General features: G+C 37.9%; 2 protein-coding genes and 1 long non-coding RNA gene across 3 annotated transcripts; 2 read left to right on the top strand and 1 right to left on the bottom strand.

Annotated features, from left to right (window-relative positions):
- The first annotated feature begins 8,354 nt into the window (after window positions 1-8,354).
- On the top strand, window positions 8,355-9,957 carry LOC149565428 (aspartic proteinase nepenthesin-1-like). The gene is made up of 3 exons (XM_089816318.1): window positions 8,355-8,809; window positions 8,892-9,315; window positions 9,733-9,957. Exons 1-3 carry the CDS (start codon window positions 8,355-8,357, stop codon window positions 9,955-9,957), a joined length of 1,104 nt encoding a protein of 367 aa, XP_089672444.1.
- Window positions 9,958-10,744: 787 nt separating this feature from the next.
- Window positions 10,745-11,537, top strand: LOC149565427 (putative LRR receptor-like serine/threonine-protein kinase At3g47570). The gene is made up of 2 exons (XM_089816317.1): window positions 10,745-10,934; window positions 11,050-11,537. The coding sequence occupies exons 1-2, from the start codon at window positions 10,745-10,747 to the stop codon at window positions 11,535-11,537; spliced, it is 678 nt and encodes a 225-aa protein (XP_089672443.1).
- A 1,109-nt stretch (window positions 11,538-12,646) lies between these two features.
- LOC149565426 (uncharacterized) lies at window positions 12,647-14,567 on the bottom strand. Its single transcript, XR_016361495.1, has 2 exons — window positions 14,259-14,567; window positions 12,647-12,776 (listed from the first exon to the last, which is right to left on the bottom strand). It is a non-coding gene; the product is annotated as an uncharacterized LOC149565426 (long non-coding RNA).
- Between the last annotated feature and the right edge of the window lie 334 nt (window positions 14,568-14,901).

The raw sequence follows: 14,901 nt of genomic DNA, 5'->3' as shown, positions 1-14,901 counted from the left end.
ATGCCCCTCTGACCTCCTTTTATACTACTCCTATTGGTAAACCAACGACTGAGATTGATTTACAATCGACGGTTGAGATTAAAACAACTTAACAACCCTAACCAAGTCGGTTTCTAGTTATTTCCAAAAGTGGTCAATTAATTAACAAATATTTGTTTCTAATCTAACCAATTAGTTAGCAAAATAATTACTTACTAAATAATAGAAAATGGACAAACAGTTGTCCAAAGCTAACAAAACTAACACCAATCTTCATAATTTTTAGTTTTAATTGAATCTATCGAACAATCAATTAACTAGGCCGATTTTTGGATTGCTAGGGGGAATGCAAATGGTGCAAGCAATTGACCTTTCTTGCAACAAATTATCAGGCTCAATCCCAAACGCTCTTAGTACCTGTGTAGAACTTGAGTACCTCAATTTGTCTCACAACGAGCTTCATGGAACTCTTCCTGTGAAAAATCAAACTATTGCAGTCACTGATTATTAATCTCCTATGATAAATGATTATTAAACTGCTGAAAACAAATTCCCAGCTGATATTGAAAAATAACACAACTGCAATTTCACTTATAATACGGAAAGAAATGAACAACACAATGAACACAATATTTTCGGACAAATTGTCCCTGGAAAAACCCCTAAGGGAAAACTAGTTCTACAGATGAGGAATTATATTAAACTTCAGCAAATCAAGAGATACAAAATTCCTTGCCTCTCACTGGCAGAACTCTGACAACCTCCTAATTTCTCCCGCTGATATTCCCCACTGCTATCTCCACGCTAACATTGCACCCTTGCTAACACTGCAAGACTGTTTGCTAACACTGCAAACGTTTCTCCAAAACTTCTTCCTCCAAATGACCCAATGACCCCTTTTTATACTACTCTTGTTGGTAACACAACGCCCGAGATTGATTTACAATTGACGGTTGAGATTAAGACAACTCGACAGCCAATAATAGAATTGGTTGCAAGGTGTCCAAAAGGGAATCAGTAAAATTAGTAAATAATTATCCTTGCAACAACCATTTACTAATTCTTGACAAGTGGACAAACAACTGTCCAAACTACCCATAAATAGTGCTGCTATACATAGATAAGGACGAAAGCTGTCCAAGCTATCCATAAATACTACTGCTATTTCTGGGTTAAAAATAACAGCTGTCCAACTAACAATAATTAACACTCCCTGTTAGCGAGGAAGCTGTTCTGCATGACACCCATCTTATCTTTGAAAAAGATAAATTTGGCCTTTCCCAAAGCCTTCGTCAAAATGTCTACTACCTGCTCCTCTGTAGGTATGTACTGTAGCTGAACAACTTTCCTTTGTACACAATCTCTGATGAAGTGATATCTGATATCTATATGTTTAGACCTATCATGAAACACTGGATTCTCAGACAACTTGATGCAACTCTGATTGTCACAATGTATCACAGTAGTCTCAACCTTCTGACCAAACAAGGCTACTAACAACTTCCAAAGCCATATAGCTTCACATGTCGCCATGCTAGCTACTATGTATTCTGCTTCTGCTGAACTTAGAGCCACAGACTTTTGCTTCCTGTTGAACCAAGATACAACTCCTGATCCCAAGCTGAAACAACACCCTGAAGTGCTCCTTTTGTCTGGTGTACTTCCTGTCCAATCTACGTCAGTATAGCCTATCAACATGATACCTTCACCTCGAACATATCTGATCCCATACTCGACTATACCACGCAAGTAATGTAGCACATGCTTAGCTGCTATCCAATGCATTCTCTTTGGTTAAACCATGAACTGACTAAGAGAGTTTATTGCAAATGCTATAGCTGGCCTAGTCTAAACCAAATACATAAGTGAACCAATCAACTGTCTATATAAAGAGGGATCTACATCTTTCTCCTTAGATGTATCTACCTTCCTCCAATTCGTGATCATGGGTGTAGACATGGCTTTGCAATCCTCCATCCCAAATTTCTTCAAAATTTCAATGCAATATTTCCCTTGACAAGGAAAATCTCCCCATCTGTCTGCCACACTTCCATGCCTAGAAAGTAGTGCATAAGTCCTAAATCTTTCATCTCAAATTCTTCTGCAAGGTTCCTCTTGCAATCCACTATGAGTCCTAGTGAACCTGTAAGAAATAGATCGTCCACATAAAAAACAAGAATGAGAATCTCACCCCCAACCATCACGTAGTAGAGGTTAGCATCTGCTTCACTCTTCACAAAGCCCATTTTCTACAAGTATGTATCAATGTGCTCATACCACGCTCTAGGAGCCTGCTTGAGTCCGTATAATGCTTTCTTCAATCTGCACACGTGGGTCTCTTTGCTGTGCGCTACAAAGCCTTCTGGTTGTTCTATGTATACCTCCTCCTTCAACTCACCATTGAAGAATGTTGTCTTGACATCCATTTGATGGATTTTCCATCCCATCTGTGCTGCAAGTGAGATTACAGCTCGTATAGAAGTATACCTGGCAACAGGAGCAAATGTCTTCTCATAGTCTATTCCCTCCTTCTGAGAGAACCCCTTTGCCACGAACCTAGCCTTGTATTTCTTGATGCTACCATCTGCACCATGCTTTATCTTATAGATCTAGCGTGATCCAACTACAGCCCTATCTGTTGGTCTAGGTACTACCTCCCACACATCATTCTGCATTATTGAAGAATATTCGTCAACTATAGCATCTCGCCATACCTGATGTTATGCAGCTTCTTGATAGCTAGAAGGCTCACTATCTACCAATTGACTAACTAATGCCACATAGTCATTGAACTTGGCTGGTTTTCTTCGTTGTCTAGTACTCTTCCTAGGAGCTCCCACAAACTCCTGAGTATCCCTTTGTGTATCTGGAACCACATGGTTCCTGCTGCCAATTGTAGAGGATGAAATGTCAACCTCGAAGTCTTCTAGATGCATTTCCTGTTGCACCTGTTGCTCCATACTCTGTGAATCTTCACTAACTGAGTCTACACTCGTACTGGTAACTGTACTTGAGCTTTTTTGCCCTTGACTTGGTCTTGGAGCTTCTATTGGCTGCTCACTCTGATCATCTACTAGCAAATCTCTAGATCTCCTGAATGCCTTATCCTCCATGAACTTGACATCTCGTCTGACAATAACTCTTTTAGTCCCCGGAATGAAAATCCTGTATGCCTTTGAGGTCTCACTGTACCCAACAAAGTACCCCCTCTCTACAGTCTGATCTAACTTTGTACGTGTATCTCCAGGAATATGACAATATGCCAAACTCCCGAATATCCTGAAGTGACTAACATCTGGCTTCTTCCTTGTGAAAGCCTCCTTTGGTGTCATCTTCCCTAGCACCTTGTGTGGAACTCTATTATGAATGTAGACTGTTGTATTACACGCCTCTACCCATAAGTAACAGGCATGTCCTGGTCATGTAGCATAGCTCTTGCTGCCTCCGATATAGAATGGTTCTTCCTCTCAACAACTCCATTCTGCTGTGGATTGTAAGGAATAGTCCATTCTCTCTTGATTCCTTCTCTGGTGCGAAACTCCTGGAAGACATTTCATTTGTACTCACCTCCATTGTCTGACCGAAGAACCTTTATCTTCTTTCTTGTCGAGTTCTCCACAAGAGCCTTGAACTCTTGGAATCGACTGAAAACCACATCCTTAGTCTTCAAGAAGTATATCCAGGTCTTTCTAGAGAAATCATCAATAAAAGTAACATAGTACTCATATCCTCTGAGAGATTTTGTCGACATTGGTCCACAAACATCTGAATGTACTAGATCAAGAACACCCTTAGATCTGGTGTCACTCCTTGGAAAAGATGCTTTCGCAAACTTCCCCAACACACATCCCTTACAAACATCGTCGTGCTCTGTGCTCACCTCTGGAACACCTGTCGCAGTCTCACAAAGCAATCTAACTGCTCCATGATGAATATGGCCCATCCTCCTATGCCATAGCTCTCCAAGATCTCTAGAATTACTGTTGCTCATAAGTGCCTTAGGAGCATCAAACTACAATCTATAAAGGCGACCACTCCTAACTCCAATAGTTATGGGTGATTTCCAATCCTTGTGCTTAATTAACACATGTGTCCCTCTAAAGAGTACATTATACCCCCTATCCTGAAGAACAGATATAGAAATCAAATTCATACCCAAGCTTGGCACATATAACACATCATGAAGTGGAATTATCTTTCCATTCTCCCTTTGAAACTGAACAGTCCCTTTCCCAACAGGGATGAGTTTTGACAAGTTTCCCATAGAAATTTGGATGTTGGTGTCCTCCTCCTTATAACTGGAGAAGTACTCTCTAACTCCTGTCATATGAAATGATGCCCCACTATCTATATACCAAACATACTGTGAGGTTGAGCTAACCATACAAGCTATGAGTGCAAACTCATCTTCCATTCTACTAGAGAGTTCTTCTGCACTTGTTGAAGCTGCCACCTACTTCTTACCCTTCTTCCTCTCTGGGCAATCACTGACATAGTGGCCAAACTTGTGACATCCAAAGCACTTGACCTTAGAAAGGTCCTTCTTCTTTTCACTTTGTGAATTTGATCCTTTGCTAGATCCCTGTTTGCTTTCGCTTTACCCGCTAGGGCAACGTTCTCTTGTTCCACCTCATTTTTTTGACTCTTGTTGGCCCCATTGACAAGACTTGGTCTAAACTCCTCCTGAGTGAAATCAGTCCATAGTCGATCCCAACTCGGTAAAGTATCTCGTCCACTGACAACTTGAACAAAGACAATCCATTGTTTAGTAAACCCATTTAGGGCTATTCTCACTAGCTCATCATCACTAGGGCTATCTCCAACAGCTGCTAACTCATCCTTGACAAGCCTGAGCCTGGTGAGGTAACTTGTGACGTCTTCTCCCTGATTCATCTGGGTATTCTTTAGCTTCTATCTGAGAATCAACTTCCTTTTGGTGGTAGCATTCTGGTACAAATTTAGAATGGCGTCTCACATCTTCTTTGTTGTATCTAGCTTCAAGATATGTGGAACAATATGATCCTTGACACCATCAAGGATAATCCTCCTCGCTTTGGGATTGTCCTTCCTATATGCTGCAAGCTGTGTTGCATCCGTTGGTACAGGTACACCACTGGTAGCATAATCCTTGATACCATTCTTTTCCAACAATAAAGAAATTTTGGCCTTCCAGACACCAAAATTTGAGGCAACATCCAATCTATCCTGATCTCTCAAACTAGCTAAAGTCATCTCAAGGGTTTAAAGCAATAATAAATCTAAAGAGATCAAAATTTCTTTCCTAGGGAAAAACTCTTCTACCCTTAACAATGCTCTGATACCATGTGAAAAATCAAACTATTGCAGTCACTGATTATTAATCTCCTATCATAAATGATTATTAAACTACTGAAAACAAATTCTCAGCTAATATTGAAAAATAACACAACTGCAATTTCACTTATAATAAGGAAAGAAATGAACAACACAATGAACACAATATTTTCGGACAAATTGTCCCTGGAAAAAATCCTAAGGGAAAACCAGTTCTACAGATGAGGAATTATATTAAACTTCAGCAAATCAAGAGATACAAAATTCCTTGCCTCTCACTGGCAGAACTCCGACAACCTCCTAATTTCTCCCGCTGATATTCCCCACTGCTATCTCCACGCTAACACTGTGCCCTTGCTAACACTGCAAGACTATTTGCTAACACTGCAAACATTTCTCCAAAACTTCTTCCTCCAAATGAATCAATGACCCCTTTTTATACTACTCCTGTTGTTAACCCAATGCCCGAGATTGATTTACAATCGATGGTTGAGATTAAGACAACTCGACAGCCAACAATAGAATTGGTTGCAGGGTGTTCAAAAGGGAATCACTAAAATTAGTAAATAATTATCCTTGCAACAACCATGTACTAATTCTTGGCAAGTGGACAAACAGTTGTCCAAACTACCCATAAATAGTGCTGCTATACATAGATAAGGACAAACAGCTGTCCAAGCTACCCATAAATACTACTGCTATTTCCGAGTCAGAAATAACAGCTGTCCAACTAACAATAATTAACACTTCCAGCATCATTCGATAACCAACTGAAAAGCCTTCGAGACATTGATTTGTCTTTCAATAACTTCTCATGCTTGCTTCCACCATTCCTAGACAAGCTTGAAATGCTTCAGCATATAAACTTGTCATACAATCATTTCTTAGGACCAGTCCCCTATTCTGGAGCATATATGCAACAGAATATCACTTCGTTTGTAGGGAACCCCCAGCTATGTGGGAGGTGTTTGAGTTTGCAAGATTGTCCTCAGGCGACGCGTCATGATGATGCGTTGAGCAAAAACATTGTCTTGGGTGCTTCAATTGGCACTCTCTTCGCACTGTGTTGCATTGTGGGGGGATTTTACATTTTTCGCAGAAGAAAAAGGACTTCAATTATAAATAATTTACTGGGGCAAGATTTCATGCAAATTTCTAGCCAAGAACTTCACAGAGCAACCCAAGGGTTTAGTGCTGCCAATTTACTAGGCAATGGTAGCTTTGGGTCAGTTTACAAAGGGCTCTTGTCTGATAACATGTTGGTGGCTATTAAGTTATTCGACCAAGATCCTCAAAATTCATATAAGCATTTCATCAGGGAATGCAGAGTATTGAGACAAATTAGGCACCGTAATCTTGTCAAAGTCATGTCCTCTTCGTCCGCTAGAGATTTGAGGGCTCTGGTACTGGAGTTTCTGTCACAATGAAGTTTAGAGCAACACCTCCACGTGGATGAAACTGGAACTGGAATTTGTAGCTTGAGTTTTGTTGCCCGGTTATAAAATTTGCTTCAATTTTGTAAGCCATGGTTAATTTTTGAAACTCGCCTGATTTTAAGCTTTAACATGGCCGTGTTATTTTTGAATTCTTGTGAGTTTCTAAATCTTCATGTCATTGGCTCGTTCTCAATTTCGCACAACACTTGAAATTTTTAAAATCTGACTTCTGAGCCTCAAGTTATTGCAGGTTAATGATACCCTCGAAAAACATGTTTTCATTAACCTCTCAAAAGGTTAATGAAAGTCACCAAAAACACGTTTTCATTAACCTCTCAAAAGGTTAATGTAAGCCTCCAAAATTAACTTCTTAAAAGAGGTTAAGATGAGCTCAAGATCTTAACCATTAACCTGCCAAACAAAAAAAAAAAAAAAAAGGTTAAGATATGTTCAAAAAAATTAACCTTTCAGAACGTTAAGAATGAAGCTTATTTTGATGCAAACCATTGTCATAGTCAGCAGCAGCATTGGAGGAAGTTGAAAGTAGAGCAATGAAGTTTATATATCAAGATGATATCAGGCTTGCAGAGGAGCCATTAAATTGTAGGCTTTCGAAATTGAGAGAAATAGTGAGAAGGAAGTTTGGTCGACTCAAGAATGAAAGAAGCTGAGGACGAGTTTGTTAACAAGTTGAAGAAGAAGATGTCCAAGGTAAAGAGTGATAATTTAGTGACCAGGCATATTGAAGAACTTAGGGCCAATAAAACTTTGTGGGGGGTTCTTTTCATGTCCGCGGCAAGTGGAACTAAAGACGAAGGTGTCAATTGAGGAAGAATATCCGTTCAACATTGTTTATAGAGCGTAGGAGCTGGCTCCAATGAGAAGAGACATGTTTGATATAAGTAGCAACTGTGGGCGTGCAATTGTTCCAGATTGTGGAGAATCAGTGGAGTTAGTAGCCATTAATCCTCAGCGTGAAAGATTATTTAAAGCTATCATCCTCAAGTCTGGAGAGTTGTTGATTTTCATTCACAATTTTACACATTTCTGCTTGAACCTGTATCGGTGTTCCAAGGTTGGTTTCAGCAACAAGGGTCGCCCTATTCATATATTCAGGAGGGGATTCGATCTGTTGGATGTAGATGAAGCTACCAGATCTATGGCTCTTTATGAAAAGGAGAGGTCAAAGATTGTAATTTTTAAATTTGATGAGTCATTTAGGAAAGTCTTTTGCACTGGAGTCGAGGTTAATCTGGACGTCTCTACTTTCAACCCATGGCATTTGGAATGATGAAACTACAACCACAAGTTATAGATCGTTTGATATAATGCCTCAATAGGAAGGTGGTGAGCATTAACAAGGCATGTAAATTGTTTAACGAAATGCTTGACAGATGAAATGATCGTATCTTCCTCTTGGCCCATGGCTTTAGAAGCTTCATTAAGCTTATCTTCAAACATGAAAATGGAAGAATGGGCTTCGAGCTCAGGCCGATTATGAAAATGGGGGGAATGAGATTCAAATTGTTGTTGATTCTCCAATTAACCTCCATAATAGGTTCTTCCAATTCCATGCTCATAAACGATTCCTCGATTGAAAAAGGGGGATTGGGATTTAGGGTACATATGAATCGGAGGGACAATCACTTGGGTATTCTGGATCAAATCAGATCCGTCGCGTTTCGAAGCCAGACACGAATCGGGAACCTCACTATGGGGATTCAAACACTAGTTCATGTTGGGGACGGAGAATTCCTTATGTCTCTTGCAGTAGGAACACCGGGAGTGAGAATGAAGGCCATAATTGACACGGGCAGCGATCTGATCTGGACACAATGCAAACCCTGTCGGATATGCATGAAACAGAGGAGGTCACTTCTCGATCCAAGGAAATCAATCACATACAAACGTCTCCCCTGCGAGGATCAATTCTGCCTAGCCCTGGAGCCATTCAGCCTTCGGTGCCTCCAAGGATGCCAATACACTTACTCATATGCGGATTCAACTTTTACAGCCGGTGTTCTTGCCTACGAGACATTCACCATTGGGAAGAGGCCCATTGTCGTTGCTTTCCCAATTGGGTCCCAAGATCTCGTATAAACTCTCATATTGCTTGCTGCCCATTAACTCTCCCCATAAACTAACAAGCCCTTTTTTTTTCAGGCCAGCGGCTGATTTCAGGGGAGGGCATACTCTGAGATTGGTGCAAAATGGCTTGAATCCTTCGCTCTGGTACATTCCCATGATTGGTGTGACCGTTTCTAGTGAAGCCCTTCCGATTCCATTGAGGGCATTTAAGGTCAAACATGGCGGCAATGGAGGAGTGATCATTGACAGTGGAACAACACTGACTTACTCTGTGAGATCCATTTACAGGCCGCTGAAAAGGGCCATTAAAAAGATTGTGGGCTTGAAGCCCTTGAAGGGGCCTCCTATACCTCTGGATCTGTGCTACGGAACAAGGCCTTTGAGATTTCCCTCTGTTACTTTCCATTCCCAGGGAGGCATCGACATGAATCTTCCTTTGGAGAATTTTTTTTTTCCCTTGAGGCCGGTCCTGATCTTTGGTGCTTCGCCTTTGCTCAGAGTGAGTCTTTTTCTGTCTTGGCTTGAATCCTTTGGCAAAGCTACATAATTGAACATTTTCTTGGGTGAAGCAGACTCCATAAGCTCCACAAAACCCATAAACACTTTAGCATTCTTGGGGTTGTGACGAATCCATGCTCCATCTTCTGTTATCAATCCACAGATATAATACTAGAACTCAAAGTTCTTGACATAAGTGGATACGTTCAACTGACAACACTTAATCTGGAAGGTCTCTCTTCATACAATTAATTAAAGCCGAGGAGTGTTTGACAGATATAGAGAGAATTCAGAGCCCGACGTGGTTGGAGAAGTTGCCTTATGTTCAAATCTTAGTTGCTAGTTTCATTGACATTATGAGTTGTGCTCCCAATATATCAACATCTATTCTTTTAGGATGTGGATTATGAATGTGAAGGACATTGATGAAATGGATATAGTTGATGGCAGATTTAAGGGTGTTAAAGTGCAGAGAATTTTTCAGAGTAATCAATGGGAGATTAATGGGGAGGCTTCGTGGATGCTTGAAAAGTATTTGTTGAAATGCTTGAATGGAACGTGGTTTCATGGATTGCGATGGTTGCCGGATATGCAGCAAGAAACAGAGGCAAAATTGAAGGAAGAGGAGATCAACAAGGATTAATTATTCAATCTTCCTCTCAGAAGGTGTGAGGTCTAAGTTTCAAGCCTTTCTTGGTTAATTTTGTAGAGGTTAATTAACCTCACCCAAATCACATATTTGAGAGGTGGTTATTAACCTCAGAGAGGTAGTTATTAACCTCTATGTCTATATAAGGACACCTTTTGGCTTTGTAAAAGAGGGGACTTTTTGGTTGGAAAAATAAGGGAACACTATGCTGAAATTTTGATCTAGGGATAAATTTTGGAAAGTATGTACACTTTTTATCTCTGAATTGAAAAATCTCTATCGTTTTTCTTGGTGCAAGGAAATGAAATGAGATCTACTTTGGGTTTCTTATTTTAAAATCCAAATTGTTATACGTTGCAGTGGACATTCTCATGGTGCTATGCGAATGTTTACAGATGATAATGAATGTGGTTAATAATACAGGTTGCTTTCAAGCGTAGTTCTTGGGTATCTCTGTTATCGATCTTGTTAATCTCCGAAGGTTGTGAGGGTGTGTGGTGCATTCACCTTCCACAACTTTCTCTTAAATTTTGAAGTTTTAGATTCTTTAATTGAAAAACCCTTTAAAAATTATATCTTACGAGGGAGCTGCCCCTCCAAACGCAGAGGAAGGCCGGCTATCAAGGGCCTATCCAACTGTTGTGAACGATTTGCCACATACACTCCATTGGGCAAATCCTTTTGCCACATTCACTCCATTGGGCAAATCCTTCTGTGACAAATCTGTTTACCAACAAGTTTGAAGATGAGAGTGAAGATTGCACTTGATGTGGCACACGGAATGGCATATTTACACCACGATTGTTCTCCCCGAGTTGTTCACTGCGACTTGAAACCCTCAAATGTGTTAATGGACGAAAACATGACAGCCCATGTGGCTGATTTTGGAGTTTCCCGTCTATTGACATCCCCCGTTTATGTAAGCAACAGCACGTCCAGATTGAAAGGAACAGCAGGCTACCTTGCTCCAGGTAAAAACCCAAGCCCCACATTTTTAACAAATTTGTGTGTTGATTTGTTCTGGCTTCCTTTTTTCCCTCAATTAAAATGTTTTCTGGACAATGAAATCACTTTTTATTTTGCAAGAATATGGATTGGGAGGACAAGTGAGTACGAAAGGGGATATATATAGCTTTGGGATTCTCCTCCTTGAAATGGTGACTAAAAAGAGGCCCAGTGATGATATGTTCAGTGGGGACAAGACATTGCCGAGATGGGTGAGAAGAGCATTCCCTGAGGCAGTGGAGGAAGTGGTGGACAGAGGGCTGCTGGTGGAGGAACAAACTGTAGGTGAGTTCAGTAGTGGAGCTACAACTGAAATTGCCGGTGAAGAATTGGAATACTGTGAGAATGGCAGTTGTCTGCTTAGTTTAATTGGATTAGGAGTGCAGTGCGCAAGGGAAAATCCAGGGGATAGACCAACAATGAGAGAGGTGGAGAGTATGCTGGAAAAGATGGTGTATGGCAGGGCATATGGCAACACAAGAGAGCATTCATCTGTGCAGAATCTGTTGACTGCAGGCAATAGAGCGGGCCTTCTAAATGTTAGCACAGATGAAAGTTCGACCAGTTAAATACATATTATCGATTTTTAAGTGAATTTCTTTCATTAGCATTTAATAATTTTGTGCACATACGTATAAAGACAGGAGTTAAAATCATTTTTATTGAAGACTCTGAATTTAAAATGTCTGTCAAAACATTATATTAAACTAGATATTTTGTTTTCTGTGTCATGTATATTTTTTAATATTTAAATAGTATGTCAAATATAAACTGTTGTCAATAATTAAATGCAAAATGTCATCAATAATTTTATTGTTCTTATTATTATTGTAATTGTATCGTGTCTTTTAAGTTTTTAATAAATTGCATTGCCAATGCCATACCAATATAATCTGTGCCGAACCTATTTAAAAAAGCTAAAGCAATAGTTTATGTTCGTTGACTGATCTTTTCTCTGTTTAAGGTCCCATATGGCCTTATTTTTATTTTACTGTTCTTATCTGCTCTATCCTTTTCAATTTTAATGTTCCTATCCGCTCTATCCTTTTCACAGATCTCTATCCATTGGAACTAAATGTTAAAAGATTGTATTATACCTGGATTGAATAAAAATATTTGTATTCTGAATACATACGAATACATACTGAAAAATCTTATTAAATAAACAAGAGCTCTTGTGAGAGCTGGAGTCTCTGCCCTATAGAGAATGGAGAACTAAAAAAAATAGTTAATATCTTCAATATGAAGCATGAAACAAAACCACTAAATTTTGAAAGTGGAAATTGGAGCTGTCAGCTATTAGAAATTTTCTCTGTTCTTTAGTTATTCTTCCAATTAAAAATTTGAGAATCAGATTTAAATGCTAGTTAGTAATGTTCTTGATTCCAAGAGTTTAAAATAATTAAAAATAGTATATAATATCAAACACATAATGTTAGATTGAAAAAGACAATCAAGTGCAGAAACTAAGATTTGACTGCCTCATGTTTTAAACATAATATAAACTAGTGATTGCACCTAAGGTTGCAATAAGGACGCCAAAGGTAAATATGTTATGTTTTAATTTTTGGTAAGAAATAATTTTTATGTTGTATACAGACAACTTTTAATAGACCAATTGAATACAAGTTAAATATTGCTTATTTTCAAATAAAGAGACTCATAACAAAAGCAAGAGTAAGAAACACACGTCCCAATCATTTGATCAAAACAGAGTGTGAAGGACTCACAGTCCATTTGTTATCCCTTCTTATTTTATTTTCTTACACAATGTTTGTTGTCTTCATAACCCTCTAGATTTAGACCTGCTGCATACAATAACAGATCTGTATTAATTGGAAAATGAAAAAAAAATAATGCTCTAAAAAAATTCAATTTTTTTTGCAAAGTCATAAGTCACAAGTTTTATAAATTAAATTTTATTCAAATAAAATAAAAAATTTGACTGACATGCATGCATTTAATTAATAGTAGATAATTATCATTTAAAGCAAATAAGTATAATTATTGTAAGAATTATTTTAATTATAAATTAAGACATTTAGAAAAAAGCTAAATCAAAATATTGCATAAAGAGATCGGTAATTGGGAGATTTTAAGATTGCAAGCACATTTGACTGTATATTAAATCTATGACGATTCAATGAAAATATTATTAAATAATAATTATTTACATATCTATTTTAGTTAAATTTATAAATATTTCATATTATTAGATGTAACAAGTCATCCCAGCCTATACATATTAATATAATAAACAATCAAATGAAAGAAAGAAATATAACATTACAAGACCACAGTAATACATACATTTCTGAAGCAAAATCGGTGGACAACACAATAGTGAGCAAATAAACTTTTCCCTAAACCTATTAAAGCAAACTCCATTGTACAGGGGAAAAAAATGGTGGACATCCTGAGTCAAACTGGAAAACATGCAAGAAAATGGCATAATAGAAATGGTGATCTATGGGATTGGAAGAATGGAAAATAGCGAGGAATCTTACAAAATACTCAATCAAATCTTATACACTTTAAAACCCAGCCATTTTAGGAGCTAAAATTAGATCCCTAACACAACCTTAAAAGGAATTATAAACGTCTCCGCTTAGTCTAGTTCACCTAAAACAACCATTTTTAACAGAAAATAAACATAATAACAGAAAATAAATATATATCCGATTGCGGATGCAAGAGATAGCCCCATTAAAAACAATAAATCGTTCTATCTATGCATTCGAATTTCAGATCATAGTTCAAAAAAGTTCAAAAAGATAACACTTAGTAGTGGAGCACAAACGTAACAATTATTTGTTGTATAAACTTGCTTCTGAGTTTATAGAATATGTTTTTATGAGTTCATAGAATATGTTTTGATGAATTCATAGTTAATGTTGTTTTTTCCCAGATAGAATTATTTATAGGTAAAGATCAAGAAGGATGAGTAGACTTAGGATATTTGAAAATATACTTTTTAATGATAACGTTTTTAAGAATATATATCTGATTGAGGATGCAAGAGACAGCACCATTATAAACAATAAATCGTTCTATCTGTACATTCGGATTTCAGATCACCGTCAAATATTATATTCCATTATTCAGAAATTTCTTATCAAGTTTAAACATTATTATTGCATTGTGATCGGTGATATCTACCTGCCATATCAATCCAATAAGAAGAATAAAATAAACCTTAAATTGAGAGCACAGATGGGCATACGTATTAGATACCATTTGTTAAAAGAAATTCTTACTGTCTATTTCATTTAGTGAAACAAGACCCTTACAAAAATCAGTTAATTTCTTCCTAGGATGGTGTAAGTATTCAGCGTATTCCTGTTGCCTTCATCAATCTTGTGCAACTGCAGAACGAGTGGACATCTTGTCACAACACCTATTCATTCCACACACAAGTAAGATCGGTTACCATAGTCAAAGATACTTAAAAACAAAAAACAGAGGCAAGAAGCTGTATGGACAGCAATTAGCCTAAGCAATCCAAAGTAGAAACCAATCGAAAAAAAACAAAGCAGTAAGGAAAGAGAAAATCAAAATTCGGTAAAACCATGCCGAATGAAATCTGCTGAATCGAAGAAAACAAATGAAAGTTTCGTAATTGTAAACGTGCAAAAGAAGGCAATTTAATGGAATGAGTGCAACCGGAAATTGGGGTATGATGGAAAGATGTCCCATATGCAGGAAAATGCGGACAAATTCATCTGAGTCACGATGTACAGATGGACGGTGAAAAGAGGTTCAAAATGAAATCATCTGAGAATACAAAGATGAGAAGAGATCACAAGTATCATAAAAAATCTCATTTAGATTTGATGAGGTATCGTGTATTAAGTTCATTTTCAACAAAATGTGGGAATTGGTCATCTATTAAATTTGGAATACGAAAGTGTGAGATTTTCTCATTAGATTCAA

The sequence above is a fragment of the Cupressus sempervirens genome, chromosome 3, assembly GCF_028749045.1.
Source record: "Cupressus sempervirens isolate cs-2001-9-10 chromosome 3, ASM2874904v1, whole genome shotgun sequence".
Classification (NCBI taxonomy): Eukaryota; Viridiplantae; Streptophyta; class Pinopsida; order Cupressales; family Cupressaceae; genus Cupressus; species Cupressus sempervirens.
Note: the sequence above shows the minus strand (reverse complement) of the source record. Positions and strands in the feature narration are given on the sequence as shown.